Raw genomic sequence first — 17,824 nt, 5'->3', positions numbered from 1 at the left:
ACCCTGGGTCCTTGCACTTGACAAGTAGACACTTAGACTGCTAAGCTGTCTCCCCAGTGAGAGGTTTTCAGCAGTGCAGTAAAGACATAGGGAAGATAAATGAAGCCTTTATTAACTGTAAGGACAAGGAGAGGATCAAAGACAGATGGGAAAATCCTCCAAACTGAGACAAAGCAAGCTGAGACTTTTACCGACTTTTGCTAGAAGTGGAGTTAGAGGGTCAATGTCAGTTACATGTAAGGAACTGACTGAGGTCTCTCCTTTGTGTGTGTGAAAGGTGAAAGGAAACTGTACCCAGGGCTGGAGTAGGGAAGGAGGAGGAAGTGGTCTTAGGAAGATAAGCTGTTGTTTTAAGGGCTTCAGCTAGCCACCATAATAATTTAGCAGTTTATACAGAGGCCAGAACCTATCACCCAGCTTTCTTCATTTTAGTTTCATCTGATCCATCTTCAAACTCCTTTTTTCTGTTTTTTATGTTTTCAGTACAGGGTCTACAGGGCCTCACTACACAGATTGGACTCGTAGTGATCCTCCTGTTTTTAGCCTTCCAAGTGTTGGGATTACAGGTGCACACCACCACGCCCAGTCTCAATTGCTGACTCAGCTCGCCCCAGGGGTGGGGCCAGCACAGCACACCAGGAATCAAACCCAGGTCCCTGAATTTGCCTAAGCAGGTGATTTAGTCCACTAAGCTACCTGACCAGCCCCCTAAACTCCTTTCCATACTGCACCTCCATCTCCTAGAGCTCCTTCTCCATACTGGCCATGGTCAGCCAGCTTTGTTCTCTGTGCCGCTCCATCAGTTTGGCCTGCTTGAGTTTCTGCGGACGCCTCACCTCCTTGGCCTTCCTGGCCTTCTCCACATTTTGGTCCTCTACCAGCTTCCAATGGGCCTGCACTCTCTTGCCTCTTCTAGGAATAAAAGCTACCAGATGAAACACAAGCTTATTCTCTTTGTGGGCTTTGTCTCAATTTTTAAATTTTCTTTTTCCATAGCTCGCTTTGGAAAGCTGCTTTTTCCAAACCACATTCCAGTGGTTTGAAGTTTGCCATGTATCATATTCTCCCTTCCAGGTGAAGTTTTCTGAGTTCAAAAACTGCCAATACACATAGAAAGGATGGACTACCATATCATAATCACTCTAAGAATCTCCAAAAGTGGGAAAATCATATCCATGATATGACCACACTTTAACCATTCACCTGCTACAACACATCTGAGCTGTTTCCAACTTTAGGCCATTACAAACAGAGCTTGCTATGAATGCTTGTGGACAGATTTTTATGTGGATATAAATTTTTATGTCCCTGCTCAGGGGTAGCATGCTGGATTTTATGGTGAAGAGTATGTTTATTTTGCAAACATCAAATAATTTATTTCATAATGATGAATTTATAAAAATGGGTCTCATCAAATTAAGGATTGAATTTCTATGATATGAACTTTATTATCACCAGAGAGGCCAGGATTCTTTTCTCAGTAGTGTATATACAGCTCACCCATTTAAAGTATACATGAAAGTATCTAATTATAATTTTAGCATAATCAGTTATACAAGTATCACTACAGGACTGAGGCTGTAGTTTCATGGTAAAATACTGAGTTCTACCTCTGGCATTACAAAAGAAAGAAAATAGAATGCATCAGACTTTAAGGGTTATGAGAAAATTAAGTACTGCTTTACGAAATTTGTTTTACCTCAAACGTGTAGAGGGCAGCTAAAGCTGAAGATCCATTACACGTGGAGTGCCAGAAGCCAACCACATGAACAAGCTGTTCCAGCTCAGAGAACTCGGAGACCACCAGGCAATCCAAGCAAAAAGATGCTGAGCAGAAGAGTGCCGTGTGATGACGACCTGCCCAGGATTATGAATGAATGTGCTGCAGTCATTGGGCAGTTCCTTTCTTCCCATCCAGAGAGATGGCTCCACCTGATCTCAGCTGTTTTCTGATTCTTACCTTTATTTCATTTTCTACTTTTCTTCATCCTAAGAGCTGCATTAGACACAGCAAAACATGCATGTGTGTACTGTGTACACATGATGTGCAGTTCATATGGGTGGGTGGTTTTTAAATGTCTGAAGAATCCCATTGTTCTGCACTTGTATTGTACACACAAATCCATCTCAAGTCACAGATACTTCATCTTTACCAGAATAGACTGTTCACAAGACTAATAGTGAAAGCAGGTTTGACAACACTATTATGGAAGTATTTTCACATTTTATTTCAACATTCAGAAAAGCCATATTATACAGTATCATAAGATGGACTTTGGTGCCAAATTACCTACTTTTAAATTATGGTCTTGCTATTTACTACTTGCATGTCCTTGAACAAGTACTTAACTCTTCTATACTTCAATTTTCTAATCTATAAAATGGAAATATACTTCCTTCTCAGGGACACTGAGCTAAATGAGTTAACATGTAAAGACTTTATAACAGTCTTTGGCACATAACAGGACAAAACATTACCTATCATTATAATCTGAGACTGAAATATATGATTAGAACTGTGGTATCCATCTCAACTATTAATAACTGACCATTTTAACAAAGGCAATGAATTGGCATATTTTCAGAAAGACAAGGGAGTTCATGAAAGTGGACTATAGGAAATCAATTAATATAAAGCGAGTAATAGGAAGTGTGATAGAAAACTTGTCCAGCATGGTGCATACCACTTGCAGTGACAAAGAGTTCACCCTTCGTTTTTTTTTTTTGTTGTTGTTTGTTTGTTTGTTTGTTTGTTTGAGATGGGGTCTTGCTATATTGCATAGGCTGGTCTTGAACCCATGGGTTCAAATGTTCCTATGGCCTCCTGAATGCTGAGATTGCACGTGTGGCCTCCACACCCAATCTTACTTTTTCTTTTGCCTTCTGTGTTGCTCATATTACATTTACAGATTGTAATATATGTATTTTTATTTCAACAACTCCAAAATTGGAATATGATTTTAAAATGATGCTATGTAAATATGTCATCATGTTTTCTGAACCATGTGCTACTCATAAAAGTGGTACTTTCCGATTTGATGAAGTATAGTCATCATTATGTCAATTTTAAATAATAATACAGTGAACCATCTGTATAGAAACCCATCAATTTAAAGTCTCAAAAAAAAAAAAAAAAGTGATCACCAGGAGGCAAGACTGTTGCAGAGGCTGAGCACCCAAGTGGAGCAGTAATGGAAATAACTGGTAACAGTGTATGTAAAGGCTGGTAGAGGAGAGCACTCTGGAAGATGGCAAGATCAGAAGCAAAAGAGCCCAACTTCCTTACCTATGAACTGCACTGGAATAATCTGCTTGGAACTACAGTCTATTGGAAGGCCTGGATGGTAAATTAATTTCAATTTTAGCTCTTAGCTCCCAGCTCTTGGGAGGCTGTAAACAGGCAGATCACTATGAGTCCAATCTAGTAGTGAGACCCTGAACACCCTGTAGACCCTTCCCTAAAATACAAAACTAAATTAATTAATTAATTAAAAATGCTCAATATCACTGGTGATTTGAGAGATGCAAATTAAAACAACACTAAGATTACATCTTACTCCAGAAAGAATGGCTATTTTCAAAAAGTCAATCAATAAGTGCTGGCAAGGCTGAGGAAAGGGAAACCCTCTCCATTGTTGGTGAGAGTTAAAATTAATGTAATCAATATGGAAATCAGTATGAAGATTCCTCAAAAAAACTAAAACTTGAGGTTCCATTTGACTCAGCTATTCCTCTTCTAGATAGCTTCTCAAGAGTTAAAAGCATCATACTACAGCAAATATGCACGCCCATGTTTCTATAAGCACAATTCACTTTAAGTCTTGGAAACAGTCCATCAACAGATGACTGAATAAAGAAAATGTGGTATTTATACACAATGAAGTACTACTCTACCATAAGGGAGAATAAACTTGAGGCACTATTACATAAAAGGATACACCATGAGACCATAATTTTAAGTGAAAAAAATCAGACACACATATTTAAATATTGCATTGTTTATCTTGTGTGAGAAACTCAAAGGGTAAATAGGCACCAAAATGGAACACAGGTATCGGGAAATAGGAAGAACATGTTCAAATGGGGAGAACAAGGGAGGGGACAAGGTAAAGGGAAGGGAGGAAATAGGGATATATAAAAAAAAAGAAGGAAATAAAATAATAGAACAATTTTAAGAGTGACCAGACTACTTAGTTGTGCATATATTCCAGAGATAGCTCACATGGGACTCACAAGAGGCATGGTGGGCAATAAGGGCCTTGTATTTCCAGCATTGGAAGCTGCACTACAGTCAGATAGATAGAAACTACGATTGCAAGTCCCTTCCTGTCCACCTAGAGTGATTTCCAGGGGTCCTAAAGGGCTACCACCTTTTCCCACTCTTGCTTTCATTTTTCTTCTTTGCACCTCTTGGGAGCCATACCCTTAAGAACTAAGATGTTTAAACAAACAACAAAATGGTCCTTCCTCTGTATCCCCCCTCTCCAGTTCAGTCCTGTCAGAGATGGGTATTCTATTGGCATCTAAATATTATAGGTGCTTGAATTCAGCATGTGCAAGGCAGGCGCTTATGCCCCGAGCTATCTCCCCAGCCCTGATCATTTTCTTTGCAATTAATTTGAAAATGAGTTTAGTTTTTATGATTTCATAAGACTGATAATTTATAAAATTATCTTCGTGTGTGTGTTATACTACTGAGCTACATCCTCAGGCAAATAATATATTTTAGAGGTTCCACATTTAGAGTTCAAATAACTAAGTCAAAATAGAACTTTCTGTAGCAATCCCACCAAGGAATGGGAAGAATGCTTGAAATGTGGTTCTAGTTTACTGCAATAAGCATAAAAACACATTTTCAGAAAAGTTAAACTAGGAGTTACAAGCTGGAAAATTTCCAACTAGAAATTCCAAAAGTACTTTGTATGTAATGTTGAACTGAGATTGAGAAAACATGGCAAACTAGCGTGTTCAACTAGTAAAAGGTTTCATTTTTGGTTGGTATTTAGAATTCTGAGTTCTCTCCTTTCAGGAAAGAATCAAGCAACTATTAAAACACAATGTATCTTGTCAGAGTCAACCATACAATCAGTGTCTGATTGAAGTTGAACCACAATCCTGCTGAAGGAATGTACACATAGAAGAACCAAAGGAAAGGTATATGTGTCCAATATACACCTCTATGTATATCTTTAATACAGACAAAAATAATTTGATTTTTCTTTATTAGTGCTAGATATTTATTTCCCATAGTTATATCTTTGGAAAAGGGTTTTCAAACAACAGCCTGAAATAACTTCACTAATCAATGAGAAATAAAACATGAAAACCATAAAGAGAAACAAGTAGGCTGAATACCAAAGAACTCTAAAGCAGTTTAAGAAAATTGACTTTAATGGCTACAAAAGACAATTAAATTTCAATCTGTATTCTATATAAATTTTGTCCCAAAATAATGGGTTTATCAAATCCATTCCTTTGATAATCATTTGTCAAGGCACCACTTATATCACTAAGTTCTGGTCTTAACAATAGGACCAAAAGCCCCTGTTCTTCACAGCTTATATTAAATTGGGGCAGAAAGATACCATAGACAATATAAACAAGGCACATGTTAAGTAACAATTGGGTCAATGAAGCACATGGCAAGTACAGCAGGCTGTAAATTTAGTAATCACTGACTGTACAATATCAAAATGAGTCCTACAGCAGGGGATGTAGTCCAATGGTAGAGTGCTTACCTAGTATGCACAAGGCCCTGAGTTCAAGCCCCAGTGCCCACTGCCAAAAAAAAGGAGAGCTCAAAAGTGCATCACATGTTCAATGGGGAAAGAGCTGAGAAGTTTACAAAATAAACATCAACAAAGATCAAATAATCTTTCCTTGGGCCAGATGTGGTGGTGCATGCCAGTAATCCCAGGACTTGGGAGGCTGAGGCGGGAGGAACACTGTGAGTCTGAAATCAGCCTGGGCAATAAAATGAGCCTCTAAGCAGCCTGAACTGCACAGAGCAACCGTGTCTCAATAAGTAAATAAATAAATAAATAAATCTAACAATCTTTCCTTTTTTGCAAGGGTGGAGAGTACTAGTGAGTTTGAACTCAGGGCCTTTGAAATCAGCTGCATCCCCAATTTAACATTAATTTTTTTTTAGAAAAAGTTTTATTAGTATATGTTTGTAGTACATAATAGTTATATTCAAGTCACTAGGTTACCCAGTCTGAGCTTGCTTGAGTTTGTAATCTTCCTGCCGTGGCCTCCCAGGATACAAGTATAAGCATATGCCACCAGGCCTGGCTCTTAAATTAGTACCTTATTATTTTATAATTTCAAAATGAGTTTGTGAAATTGCAGTGAAAAAGATTTTCAAGTCCAAAGACTTGGGAAATGCTGTGCTAGTTATTAATTTTTTTTTCTTTTTTTACCCAGGATCAAACTTGGGACCTTGCACTTCCCAGGCAGGAACTTACTCCACTGAGCTGTATCCCCAGCCCTGTTAAGTTGATTTTGGGCCTCATCATCTAGACCAGTTCTCATGGGAGAATGAGAAGTGCTCACAGGGAGAAATTTTGGCAGCATCTGGAGACATCTTATTATCATAATCCAGGAGGTGCTACTAGAAACCAGTTGGAAGAGGCTGAGCTCTCACAATAAAGAATCATCTGGCCCAAGTATCCATAGTGTTGAGGTTGAGAAACTCTAGTAGAACATTGAGGAGAACCTATTGCATGTTATTTTTCTTGTAAAATAAAAGATGTTATGATTTGAAACTGTCTCATTGCTATCTGTTTGTCAATAAAACTTTGAAAAAAAATAAAAAAAAAAGATGTTAATATAGCATTTTTTCTAATCTAAAAACCTCAATTTTCAGGTTTAATTGCCATGTTGGTTTGCTGTGATAAATTGGTTTGGGTTTGGCACTTGGAATCTAAAGGCTCACCATCACTGCTGTGGAGATACAAGAAAAAAATCATGAGGATGTGGTGAGCTCTTTATTGAGTGCTGTGCAGCACCATAGTCAGAACAGGAAGAAAATGAAACAGCAGGTAGTATTTTCACTTTGCCTGCAAAGAATAGAGAGAAGTCCACAGAAAGATGGAACATCTTGAGCACAGGGGTGGGGTGCGTTAGCAGGCAGCCTCCCCAAGAATTCGCAGGATCCTAGATGCTGTGCTTATCCTATATTGGCATCAACTTTTGGTTTCCATGCTTTACACCTTATTGTATATATATATATAAAAAAAAAAATACCACACTGCACAATTTCACAGGGTCATATAGGGGAATGAAACCCCAAGTTGAAATATAACCTGGGACAAGTTTGTGTTCTCTAAAACCGAAGAATGAATTTTAAGAACAATGGAGGTTAAAAGCAGAATATATTTATTGGGGGAAAGAAAGTGTCTGTCCAAGAGAGAGACAAACGGGAACGAAGTGGGCTGCCAAGGAATGTCTTTGGTAGGGATTTTTACAGTGTAAAACCATGTGGTGAGGCGGGTCTAAGATGGGAAACATGGGAACTTACATATGAGGTGGAACAAAACTACAGTCAATCAACAAGATTACAAGTACAACTGCTCAGATAAAAGTAATTAAATCAGGATCAAATGGGAAAAAGTCACTTAGGAAGCGGGCATAAATACAGAATACAGAACAGGTGCTTTTTCTGTAGGGGCTTGGGCTAGTGACTCAGGCTTTTTCTTTTTTTAAGGCGCTAGAGAACTATTTAAAATATCAATCCCTCGTTTTTATGTTTAGGGAGACATGCATTTGTTTGATCTTCTGGCTTGAGGTCTGGCCCACAGCTGGAGGTGTCTGCTGCCTCTTCTACCACTGCAAGGCATCTTGCCTTGAGGACATCTTGTCTTCAAGATGCTCTTGCTGAGGGCCAAGCCCTTGTCTGACAGCCTATAGTATTTCTAGCTAACCCAGCTGCCTACAAAAATATTGTCTTCTGCAATAAATCTAGATCCAAACGGTATGATTCAGCAGAAAGCACATTAATCCAGAACTCATCTCAGACTCTGTAAACTGAAAGAAGAGAGCGGACACCTGGACTAGTCTGGGAGGGCCCCCTCCCCCTTGTGAATGCAGACAAAAGGTCTATACTGGTCTCTTAGTTTCTGTGTGGCGCTATATGGTTCTACAGTTCATCTGACTTCAGAAAAATCCCACAGTCTCAGTTTCATCTTTGCATATGTAGTTCTCATGCCTGAAACAGTTCTTTTTCCTTCTCACGTTCTAAAATTCTATTCATCTTGCCTTTTTAACTTAAAAAAATTACGGTTAAATTTACACACAGCAACAGCATTTCAGATATCTGCATGTGGTAGGTTCCGTGTGCGTGCGGCCGTGCAGCCACCACCGCTCTCGGGAAAGGGTCCGCTGCGGTTCGAGGCGCCCCGGGGCGTCCCTGCAGCAGCGGGCGGGACCGCACTTCCGCCCCAGCACTCGGCCCCGGGCCACCCGCCGCCGCGGACTGCCCCTCCCTGCACCGAATACGCTGCGGCCGACCGGCCCAGACTAGACAAGGCCGGCTTCGGACTGTGGCATTAGGGCCTGGGGCCACCCTGGGAAGGAAGCAGGCCCCGCTGGGAGGGAAGGGCGCCCCACCCCGGCTGCCCCAGGCCGGGTTCCGTGCTGCGCTCGGTTACCGCAGAGGCCAGGCCGGGCGGGCGGCGCAGCCAGGGACGGGAGCGGCCCAAGAACCAGCCTGTCTGGCCGGCTCCGGCTTACCCGCCCCACTTCGGCCACCCTCATCGCTGCCCAGAACTGAAAGCGAGAAACAAACGAAAGCCCACGACAGACCAAAGACCTCGGAGGAAAAAGTCACAGCACGCGGAGTCCGGGCCACACTCACCAGACGCGCGTGCGCAGTCGCGGGCCAGCCCGGAAACGCGGAAGCGCGGGTGCGCAGGCGCACGACAGAGTGCAGCCGCTGCGGCGCCGCGGGGTGTTCTGCGGGACGCGGGTGAGCGCTAGGGTGCCGCTAGGGAAGGGGCTCCTCTAGGGCAAGGGCTGGGGTTAGGACTAGGTCTGCTGCTGGATAAGGCTGGGGCGCCTCCAGGTCTGGAGGGGCACCCCCCGAGTAGGGAGGGGGTAAGGCTCAGTTACCAGGTTGTGGGGTGCGGGAGTCTCCTAAAGGTGATTTCTAGATTCGTTCTGTCTGCGACAAAGATTTGAATAAAACGAGTATAAACAGTGGCAGAGTTTCACATTTATTAAAGGTAAGAGAATACAGGCTCTGCAGAATGAGTTTGGGCCAAGGAAAAATGGGAAAGGAGGAGCAAAACGTGCTGCAGCGTGAAGAGAGAGGAGAGCGAAGGCTTGGTGGTGACTGGTCCCTTCGTTTAATTTCCCATTCTGGCATCACCTCCGGATCCTCCTGCCAGCCTGCTTGAATTCTTGTGAGAGGTCCATGTGCAGGGCGTTTGAGTACTGTTCTGTGCATGTGGTCTGAGATGAGTAGATCACACCTCCTTTGCCATCCAGTGTTGGCCCTACCTTACCTCCCTGCTTCATTTTCCCTGAGAGACACAAATCCCCATAATTATCTATGGGGTGCTGGCAGGGGTCTGCGTCTTCTCTAACGTCTGAAAGGTGGAAATGTAGCCCCCACCTATTAGGATTATGTGTTCTCTACCTTGAAGTATTGTTCGCTGGCTGGGCTGAAGAGAGAAGAAAAAAAAAAGAAAAGAAAAACAGAAACTTTTAGAAGACAGTGAGAAAAATAATCAGTAACTGTTCTACCCTCTGTCTGAGGGTGATGTGAGTAAAGTGTAATTGCCAGTTCTCCACAGGGTGTGTCCCTCTTCCTGTACAGGTTCTAAAAAAAAAGGGTGTGGGGGGAAACTACCCGCTCGGGGCCCCCCCTCCTGTCCCTCTCTCGGGACAGGAGCTTTCTTTCTCTCAACAAATATATTCTGCTCATAAAAAGATAAATAAATAAAAATAAATTTTAAAAAGGGTGTGATTTAGGCTTTCCAGGGTTATTGGTTATTGTAGGCATGGAGTGGTCAAACCTGTGAAAATTCAAGAGATCATTTCCCAGGTAGCATCTCTTCCCTAACGGAAAGAGTCATGAAGGGTTTTTATAGCTTTCCACTGTGTCCCTTGAGTAGGACCAATGTGTTTTCTAAATGTCACCGGAGTCCCATCTTAATTCCTTCTCCTAAGATTCATTTATCTTTGAGGCTACAGATGGTTCTAATGGTTCATTGGGAGCTGGGAATGAGGCTTAATGTCTTGAGGGGTTGTAAGACTGACCCTTTTGTTTCCTTATCAGCCTTCTGATTTTTCTTTTTTTAATTAATTTATTTATTACAGGGACTAGCTACACAGTTCAGGCTCTGAGTGATCCTCGTGTCTCAGCCTTCCCAGTGCTGGGATTACAGGTGTGCACCACCATACATGGTTCCCGGGCCAGCACAGCATGTTGTATCGAGGACTGAACCCAGGTCCTTGCACTTGCTAGGCAGGCACTTAGACTGCCAAGCTATCTCCCAGCCCCTAGCCTTCTGATTTTTCTAAGACACTTGAGGCATGTATCTTTGGTGCCAAATACAGTACATAATGGCAGCCTACTTGAGAAAATGGACTGCATATAGGAGCTACAAAATTCCTGATTACTTATTTGTTAGAAAGCTCCTTTCCTTCCATATTGCATTGAATGTAACATCAGAAAGCATATTTGGTATATGCATAGACATACTGTTTAGCTTTTTGCCTTTTCCTAATATGCACACCCAAGTAAAAGCTACTAGCTCTGGCTTTTGAGGGAAAGGGGAGAAGGGCTTTGGCTTCAATGATCTGTCCTGAACTGACACCTACACAACCAGCCTTTTGATGTCCTACTTAAACAAAGCCACTCTGTCAGTGAAGCACACAGCAGGATCCTGGAGGGGCAGGTCACTGATGTTCTATCTGTTTGTATAGATCTTGGAGATCACTTGTTCACAATATTGGCTAAGGTCAGGATGTGTAGGCATCAAAGAGGCAGAATTAAGAGTAGTGCAAGTTTTTATCATTACCTTAGGGGTGTCTAAGAGCATGGCCTGATGCCTATTTTCCTCTTAATCACAGGAGATTAGCCTTTAGTTTCAAGAATTACCCAGACCTGGACTTCTAGTTTTTGTCCTACAGTTTTTTTTTTAAAGATTAGATACCTTTTAAAGTTTAATATTATGATTGTTACATAAAAGTAATCACCAATAAAAGCACTCATCTCCGAGGCAGAGCAACAGATAGATTTCTATGGGTAATGTATGTGCAGTATGGGAAAAGCACTGATTGGTCAACACTGACCCAATGATGAAAAATAAGTTTTTCTTTCTTCCACTCACAATTTGGTCCTATACATAAGGTTTAAGGACACATATTAAAATTTCTGGTCATCAAAACTATTTATTACTTCATAGATTTACATGGGAGAATAAAGTCATTTACATTTTCTACAAATATTCTTTCAGTTAAAGACCAAGCTAGAATAAATTTAGTTTTTGTTTTAGATCATTTAAAACAAATGATTACAAAAACTACAATTTCAGTTAAATCACTCTCCAATTACTATTTAAAAAAGAAGTTCCTAGGGCCAGGAAGATAGCTCAGGGCATAAGCACCTGCCTGGCAAGCACAAGGTCCTGAGTTCGATCCCTGACACATTAAAAAAAAAAAAGGAAAAGAAAATTTCTAGTTTTGAGAAAGTAACAAATCTACTTTCATAGTGTGCAGTACTATTAGGTAGAGTTAGAAAACTGAGGAAACAGACTTCACTGTTGAGTAGAAGACTTTTGATAGACAACCAAGGCCCTTCCCCGTCACTAGTGTAAAACTAGACTGGATCCAACCCTAACCCATATTAATGTACTTCCTCTAGTTTTCTTCTCTTTTGTTTCCTCAGTGTGGAAAAGAACAAATTGCCTTTGAGACTTCCGAAGCTTTATTAAAGTTAGGTGAGAGGTGGCTAGGAGTCTTCTGCCTACAACTTTTCAGAAGGTGAATGAGTTCATCAGTTACCTCTGTGCTTCATCGCTACTGTCCGAGGAAAGAGGCCATGGGGTCATCTGGCCTCTGGCGCTTCATCCTGTAGGCCTCCATCTCCTCTTCAGTGGGCTCCCGAGCTTCATATACACTGTTGTGAGGCCGCTTCCTCTCATCAATCTGCATGATCTCCTTGACTTGAAGAAGGCGGGCTTCTTCAGCATTCAATGCCTTCTTCAATTTTTCATGTTTCTTTTCCTCATCATCACTCTCTGAGCTGCTCTTTCGGCGCTTCTTCTTTTTCTTCTTCTTTTTCTCCTCCTTTAGTTTTTCTTGGTGCATCTCCATGCGAGTTTGAGGTTTTTTCATACATTCTTCTCCAGTTATATCATCTGTAATACATTCCTCTGAGTTAACAATCTCCTTCCCCGCGTCCCCTGTACAATAGGAATACTTGAAAAATGAGTGGCAGCATCTGTATCCCCATCTGCCTTCTTTCCAGGAGGATCCCCAGATATGTGTGTGATTGTTGATCTTCATGTCTTCCTCATACTTGGAGCAGGCAACAGCCCACTCCTGCCCTTTGATGACTGTGCCATGTCTTGAGTACTCCACGTAATCCTCTGTCTGTGCTGGGAGCAACTCAGCCGGAGGCGCATCCAAGTGTTCCTGGCCACCATACTTTTCCAGGATGCTCTCTTTCTGCTGTTCCTTGAAATCTTCTTTTTTGACTTTGAAGGACTTATACAGCAGCTCTAGTTTTGTAGGATCTGCCTGCAGATGCCCTTCAGACCCTGTCATAGGTTTTCCAAGCAAACAATTGTGTCTGAGCCACCGAGATAGTATCTCCTGTGTATCTAATGAAGTTATCTCCAGCATAACTCACTTCATCTGGATTCTTCCCTGCATTGGCATATGGATTCTCTCTCATTGCTCTAGTTTTTGGGTCATAATAGGCAGAATTTGGATCCAAATTTCTCAAATATTTTGCAATATCTTTTCGAATCCTGAGATTTCTGACAGTGATTCGTCTCTTGGAGTCAAAATTCTGCCCAGGCATGTCAATGTCATCTGCATATTTATCTTCATCCTCATTTTTGCTATTATAATCTTTCTCCATCTGAAAGTTTGGTTCCTCTTCTCTCCACTGGTGTTTTGGAGAATTAGCTTGTTCTGCTAATTTTCCTGAAGCTAATTCTTCTTGCAGTTTCTGGGCTTTCAATGTTCCTTTTGCCAGGTCCACTTTGGCATACTCCTCCACAATTTTCATGTGTTCCTCTGGATTGTAGCCATTCCACCGATCTCTCTTCCCATCATAGTCAAACTCCAACTGAGGCTGGACATGTTCATCTGGAGCTATGTTAGTGCCTGTAAATTTGGCTCCAACTCGCCTAGGTCTCTCAAAGCAGTCCTTCTTCTTGTGTGTCATGGCCCCACAGTTTTCACATGCTCCCTTGCGGTACGTGGTTGTTACAGAATTCTCTTTGACACCTCTCTTGTACCATTCTCCAGATGAACTGAACTGCTTTTGTTTTTCTGGCTGTGGTCTCTGATGCTTTAAGGTAGGTCTTTTGGATGGATCAATATACCATGGCACTGAAGAAATATACTGAGGAATATGAGGATTGATGTCTTTTCCTTCTTCATCAACCTCTGCAGGAGCATTGCCCAACTTCTGCTGTTCCTCTAACTCCTTCTTCTTTCTCCAGTCCTCTCTAGTCATCTTCTTTGGTTCCTCTAAATTCATTTCTTTGGACCCCAACAGGGGTGCCGCGTTAGCTGTGTCCACGGCTGCTGCCGACATGATGACGGGGCTGCCTCACTTCAGCCGCCTCCACTCAAAAATCATCTGACATAGAGTCAGGCAATCCGCAAATCTGTCCTACAGTTTTACAGCTTTTCCTGTTAGCATAGCTGTAGTTGCTACTATGCCCAGGCAGAGTGGCCTTCCAGCACCTCCTTACTCTAACTTTTTGTAAAAGTATGCCACTTGGTGGAGTTTTTGTGCCAGCCTTTGGGTCAAGACACCTAAAGCAATTATTCTCTTTTCTGACATGTAGAAAAAGGACTTTCTTAAATAAGGTGCTCAGTGCTGGAGCCTGAATAATAGTATATTTTATTTCTCTAAGGCATTGTCAGTCATATTCATTATAGGGGCACCAACTCAGAATGTTTGATTGCCTATATAAAGGCTTTACTATTAGTCCAAGAGTTAGGTATCCAGATCTGATAGAAGGCAGTCATTTCCAGGAAAGAACGAAGGTGTTGCTTGGTGGCAAGAGGTCCAAGATCACAGATACCTTGAATCTACTCCCAAGACAGCTGTCATTCCTCAGGTGTAAGAATGTATCCCAAATATTGAATTTTCTGGAGTGCTATCTGAGCCTTTCTTGAAACTTTAAATCTTTCTTAGCCTGAAAATTAATGGTTTGGATAGTATTCTGGTTGGATAACATCCAAATTGAACTGCAGATTAGAATATCATCTACATACTATAGGTTGTTGCCCTGTCTAAGGTATAGTTTCCTTAAATGTTTTTCTAGTGTCCAAGCAAAAAGATCAGGGCTGGGCCGGCCAAATAACTCAGCAGATTAAAGCGCCTGCAAGTAAGTGAAGGGGCCTGCCCCTCGGGGGCGCTAAGACAGCAATTGAGACTGTGTGTGGTAGCACGAGCCTGTAATCCCAGCACTCGGGAGGCTGTAAACAGGAGAATCACTTTGAGTCCCATCTAGTAGTGAGACCCTGAACACCCTGTAGACCCTTCCCCCCCCCCAAAAAAAAAAGAAAAGAAAAAAAGAAAGAAAAAAAAAATCAAGGCTATCTCTAAAGCCCTGTCAGAAAACTATTCAAATATATTGCTACTTTTTTCTTGAAATTGAGTTTTTCCATTCAAAAGTAAACAGAAACTTGAAAGTCTGGGTGGAGGAATAGAAAAGAAAGCATCTTTGAGGTCTAAGACTGAGAACGAATATATGTCTCTTGGAATTTAGGAGAAAATTTTATATAGATCTGCCAACAGTGGATGATTAGGTTTAGAACTTGATAATGAAGTGGAGAACTTATACCATCCTATATTCTCCTGAAGGCTTTATTCCAGGAGAATGGGAGTATGCAAGGGTGATACAGGGAGAAAGGAACTCCCAATCTGCTAGATGTCTAAAACATCAAGCTTGTGTTCTCTAAAATTGAAGAATGAATCCTAGGAATAACAGGTTAATAGTAGAAAGAATTTGTTGAGAGAAAGAAAGCTTCTGTCTGAGATGAACAAAACAGGCCCAGAAAATGGGTTGCCCACAAACCCAGCTTAAGGGTGCTTTATTGTACAAAGTCATGAGGTGAGGTGGGTTTAAGGTGGAACAGAACTATAATCAATCAGTAAGATTGGTTGCTTAGGTAATATTGATCCAGTGGCAAATCAAAGGATGAGTGTGAGGAGGGACAGAACTGCGGTGAACCAATAAGTATACAACAAATATAGTTGCTTGGGTAACATTGATTAAATGGGGATTGTTGTGATTACTTTTCTGTCTTTGCTGAGACAAAATACCCAACATCCAAAATTAAGGAAGGAAAGGCCAATAGTTCAAAGTTTGTAGAGATTTCAGTCATAATTAGCTGGCTTCAAAGCAGAGTGACATGGTAAAGGGGCAGTAGTTCAAGGTGGCAAAAGACAGGAAAAGCAACAAGAGCAAAATGATAGGTTACAGCCCAAGTACGGACGCTAAATTATCATGGGCCTGATCCAACATAACTAAATTCCCAAAACAGCAGCTTATGTTCCCAGTGCCACTTCCTCCTTCCCCACTCTAAACCTGGATGCAACTCCCTTTTACCTTTCCCGCCCACACAAGGGAGCCTCCAATCAGCTCCTTATATGTCACTGACCCCGCCCCTCAAGCTCTGCCCCTAGCAAAAGTCCGTAAGGTCTCATCCTCCCTGTCTCAGGTCAGAGGCTCCGCCCATCTCCCTGCCCTTGATCCTCTCCATGTCTTCAGAGTTAATAACGCCTCCCCCACCATGCCTCTAAAACCTATCACAAAAGAGGGATGAAAGCAAGCTTTTTTGCTCCCTTAGATTATGCACCAGCTATTGGCTCACATTTCATTTGACTGCTTTCCTCTTCCACAAGTTCAGGGTGTTAACAAACTATCTATGAGAAGCTAGAGACCATTATGGTTTTCTTCTTTAGTTGGATACTGCTTTGGATTTGGAAATTGGCTGATGTATTCTAGTTTTATAACTACTATGGGGCTGAAAGCTGTCTGTGTACACTAGTGGTCTAGCATGGTGAGGGCCGAGAAATACTGGCCTCCACTAGAGCACTAGCCTCTAGTGGAGTTTCTGAGTCATTTGGAAGGGATGGGACTGATTTGCTGGCCTGAGGATTACCAGGACAAGGTCAAGGAGACCTCCCAGTGTGGTTGTCTTCATTAAACAGATGAGACAGTTAAGGATCTGAGGACAGGACCATCGAAGATCTCTCTTCCTTGGTGCTGATATAGGGGAAATTAAACTCCCAACCCAAAAGGTACCTGGGATGAGTTTGTGTTCTCTAAAACCAAAGAATGAATTTTAGGAACAAATGGAGGTTAAGAGCAGAATATTTATTAGGGGAAAGAAATCTTGTGTTTGAGAGGGACAGAAGGGGGTCCCTCACGGGTTATGCCTGGGAAGCTGTCTCTTCCAAAGACTTTTTAAAAAACCATGCAGTGAGGCAGGTCTAAGGTGGAGAGCATGGGAACTTGCTTAGGTGGGCATGAGGTGGGACAAAACTATGGTCAACTAATAAGATTACAAGTAACATTGCTCAGGTAAAATTGATTCAATCCAGAACCAAATGGGGAAGCAAGTCAAATATAGAACAGGAGTTTACCTGGTAGCCAGCTGGTAGTGGTTGGATTAGTGACTCTTCCTGGCTTCCTTCCAGGTAATGATAAATCCCAGATGCTTATCTTTAGGAAGATAAGCATTTGTTCTATCTTTGGTCTTTAAGTCTGGCCCACAGCAGGAGCATCTGTCTCTCTCATGCTTGCAACATCTCTTGTCTTCCATGCTGTCTCCATGAGGGTCTGGCCCTCTCTGACTGCCTATAATATTTCTAACTTAGCTACCTATGACAGTGCCACTCTAAATACCACAGTTTCTGGACTTTCCATGAGATAAAAGGTCAAAACAGCCTGAATATAAGGGATTTCATTCCACCTTCTGTATTTTAAGCAGAAGTGATTGAACTGAAAAATAGTATCAATTTAAACTACCATTCTGTGCTGGAGAGATAGCTCTGTGGTCTAAGTGCCTGCCTGGTGAGCTCAGGGACCTGGGTTTGATCCCCAGGACCTCAGGCCAGGTGTGGTGGCACACGAAATCCCAGCACTGGGGAGGCTGAGATGGGAAGATCACTAGGCGCTAGCGAGACCCTGTACCAAATACATAAATAAATAAAAGATTATAAATAAATAAACTACCATTCTGTTCTCATATTAGTTCAACTGTATTACAATAATAGGTAAGTTATTCCTTTTTAAAATTGGAAGGGTCAAACCCTGCCCATTGATCAAGGATACAGCCTAGTGGTAGGATCAGTGAAATTTATGGATTGCTGTTTCCTATGACCCATCTTGGAGCAGACAGAGACACAGAGAGAGACAGAGAAACTAGCTCTTGGGTCCTTCAGATGGCATCCCACACAGAAGCAGGAGAAACAATCTGAGCTCACAGAAAGCTTCCATTTTGAGAGTCAGGCATTCATTAGGCAGATATCTCTGTCTGAGGCTAGGAAGACACTAATGTCCTTAAAAGAGATTCCTACTCAGGACCTTTAGTCTTATGACTCTCTATACTGTGAGAG

General features: G+C 41.9%; 1 protein-coding gene and 1 pseudogene across 3 annotated transcripts in view; both read right to left on the bottom strand.

Annotated features, from left to right (window-relative positions):
- Nucleotides 1-8,894, bottom strand: part of Eef1akmt1 (EEF1A lysine methyltransferase 1) — a 44,293-nt gene extending 35,399 nt beyond the window's left edge. The window contains exon 1 of one of the 2 annotated variants that reach the window (XM_004639404.3): nt 8,858-8,894. Coding sequence is in view for 1 of the 2 variants with exons in the window: in XM_023699191.1 (XP_023554959.1) it covers nt 6,938-6,971 (34 nt within the window). In the remaining variant the exon portion in view is untranslated. Of the gene's footprint in view, nt 1-6,937; nt 7,054-8,857 lie in introns of those variants that run through there. The other variant, XM_023699191.1, reaches the window with a different exon arrangement.
- A 2,719-nt stretch (nt 8,895-11,613) lies between these two features.
- Nucleotides 11,614-13,826, bottom strand: LOC101563043 (annotated as a pseudogene). Its single transcript, XR_192712.2, has one exon. The product of XR_192712.2 is annotated as a pre-mRNA-splicing factor SLU7 pseudogene (transcript).
- Between the last annotated feature and the right edge of the window lie 3,998 nt (nt 13,827-17,824).

Source organism: Octodon degus, unplaced genomic scaffold, assembly GCF_000260255.1.
Source record: "Octodon degus isolate 3935 unplaced genomic scaffold, OctDeg1.0 scaffold00111, whole genome shotgun sequence".
Taxonomy (NCBI): domain Eukaryota; kingdom Metazoa; phylum Chordata; class Mammalia; order Rodentia; family Octodontidae; genus Octodon; species Octodon degus.
Note: the sequence above shows the minus strand (reverse complement) of the source record. Positions and strands in the feature narration are given on the sequence as shown.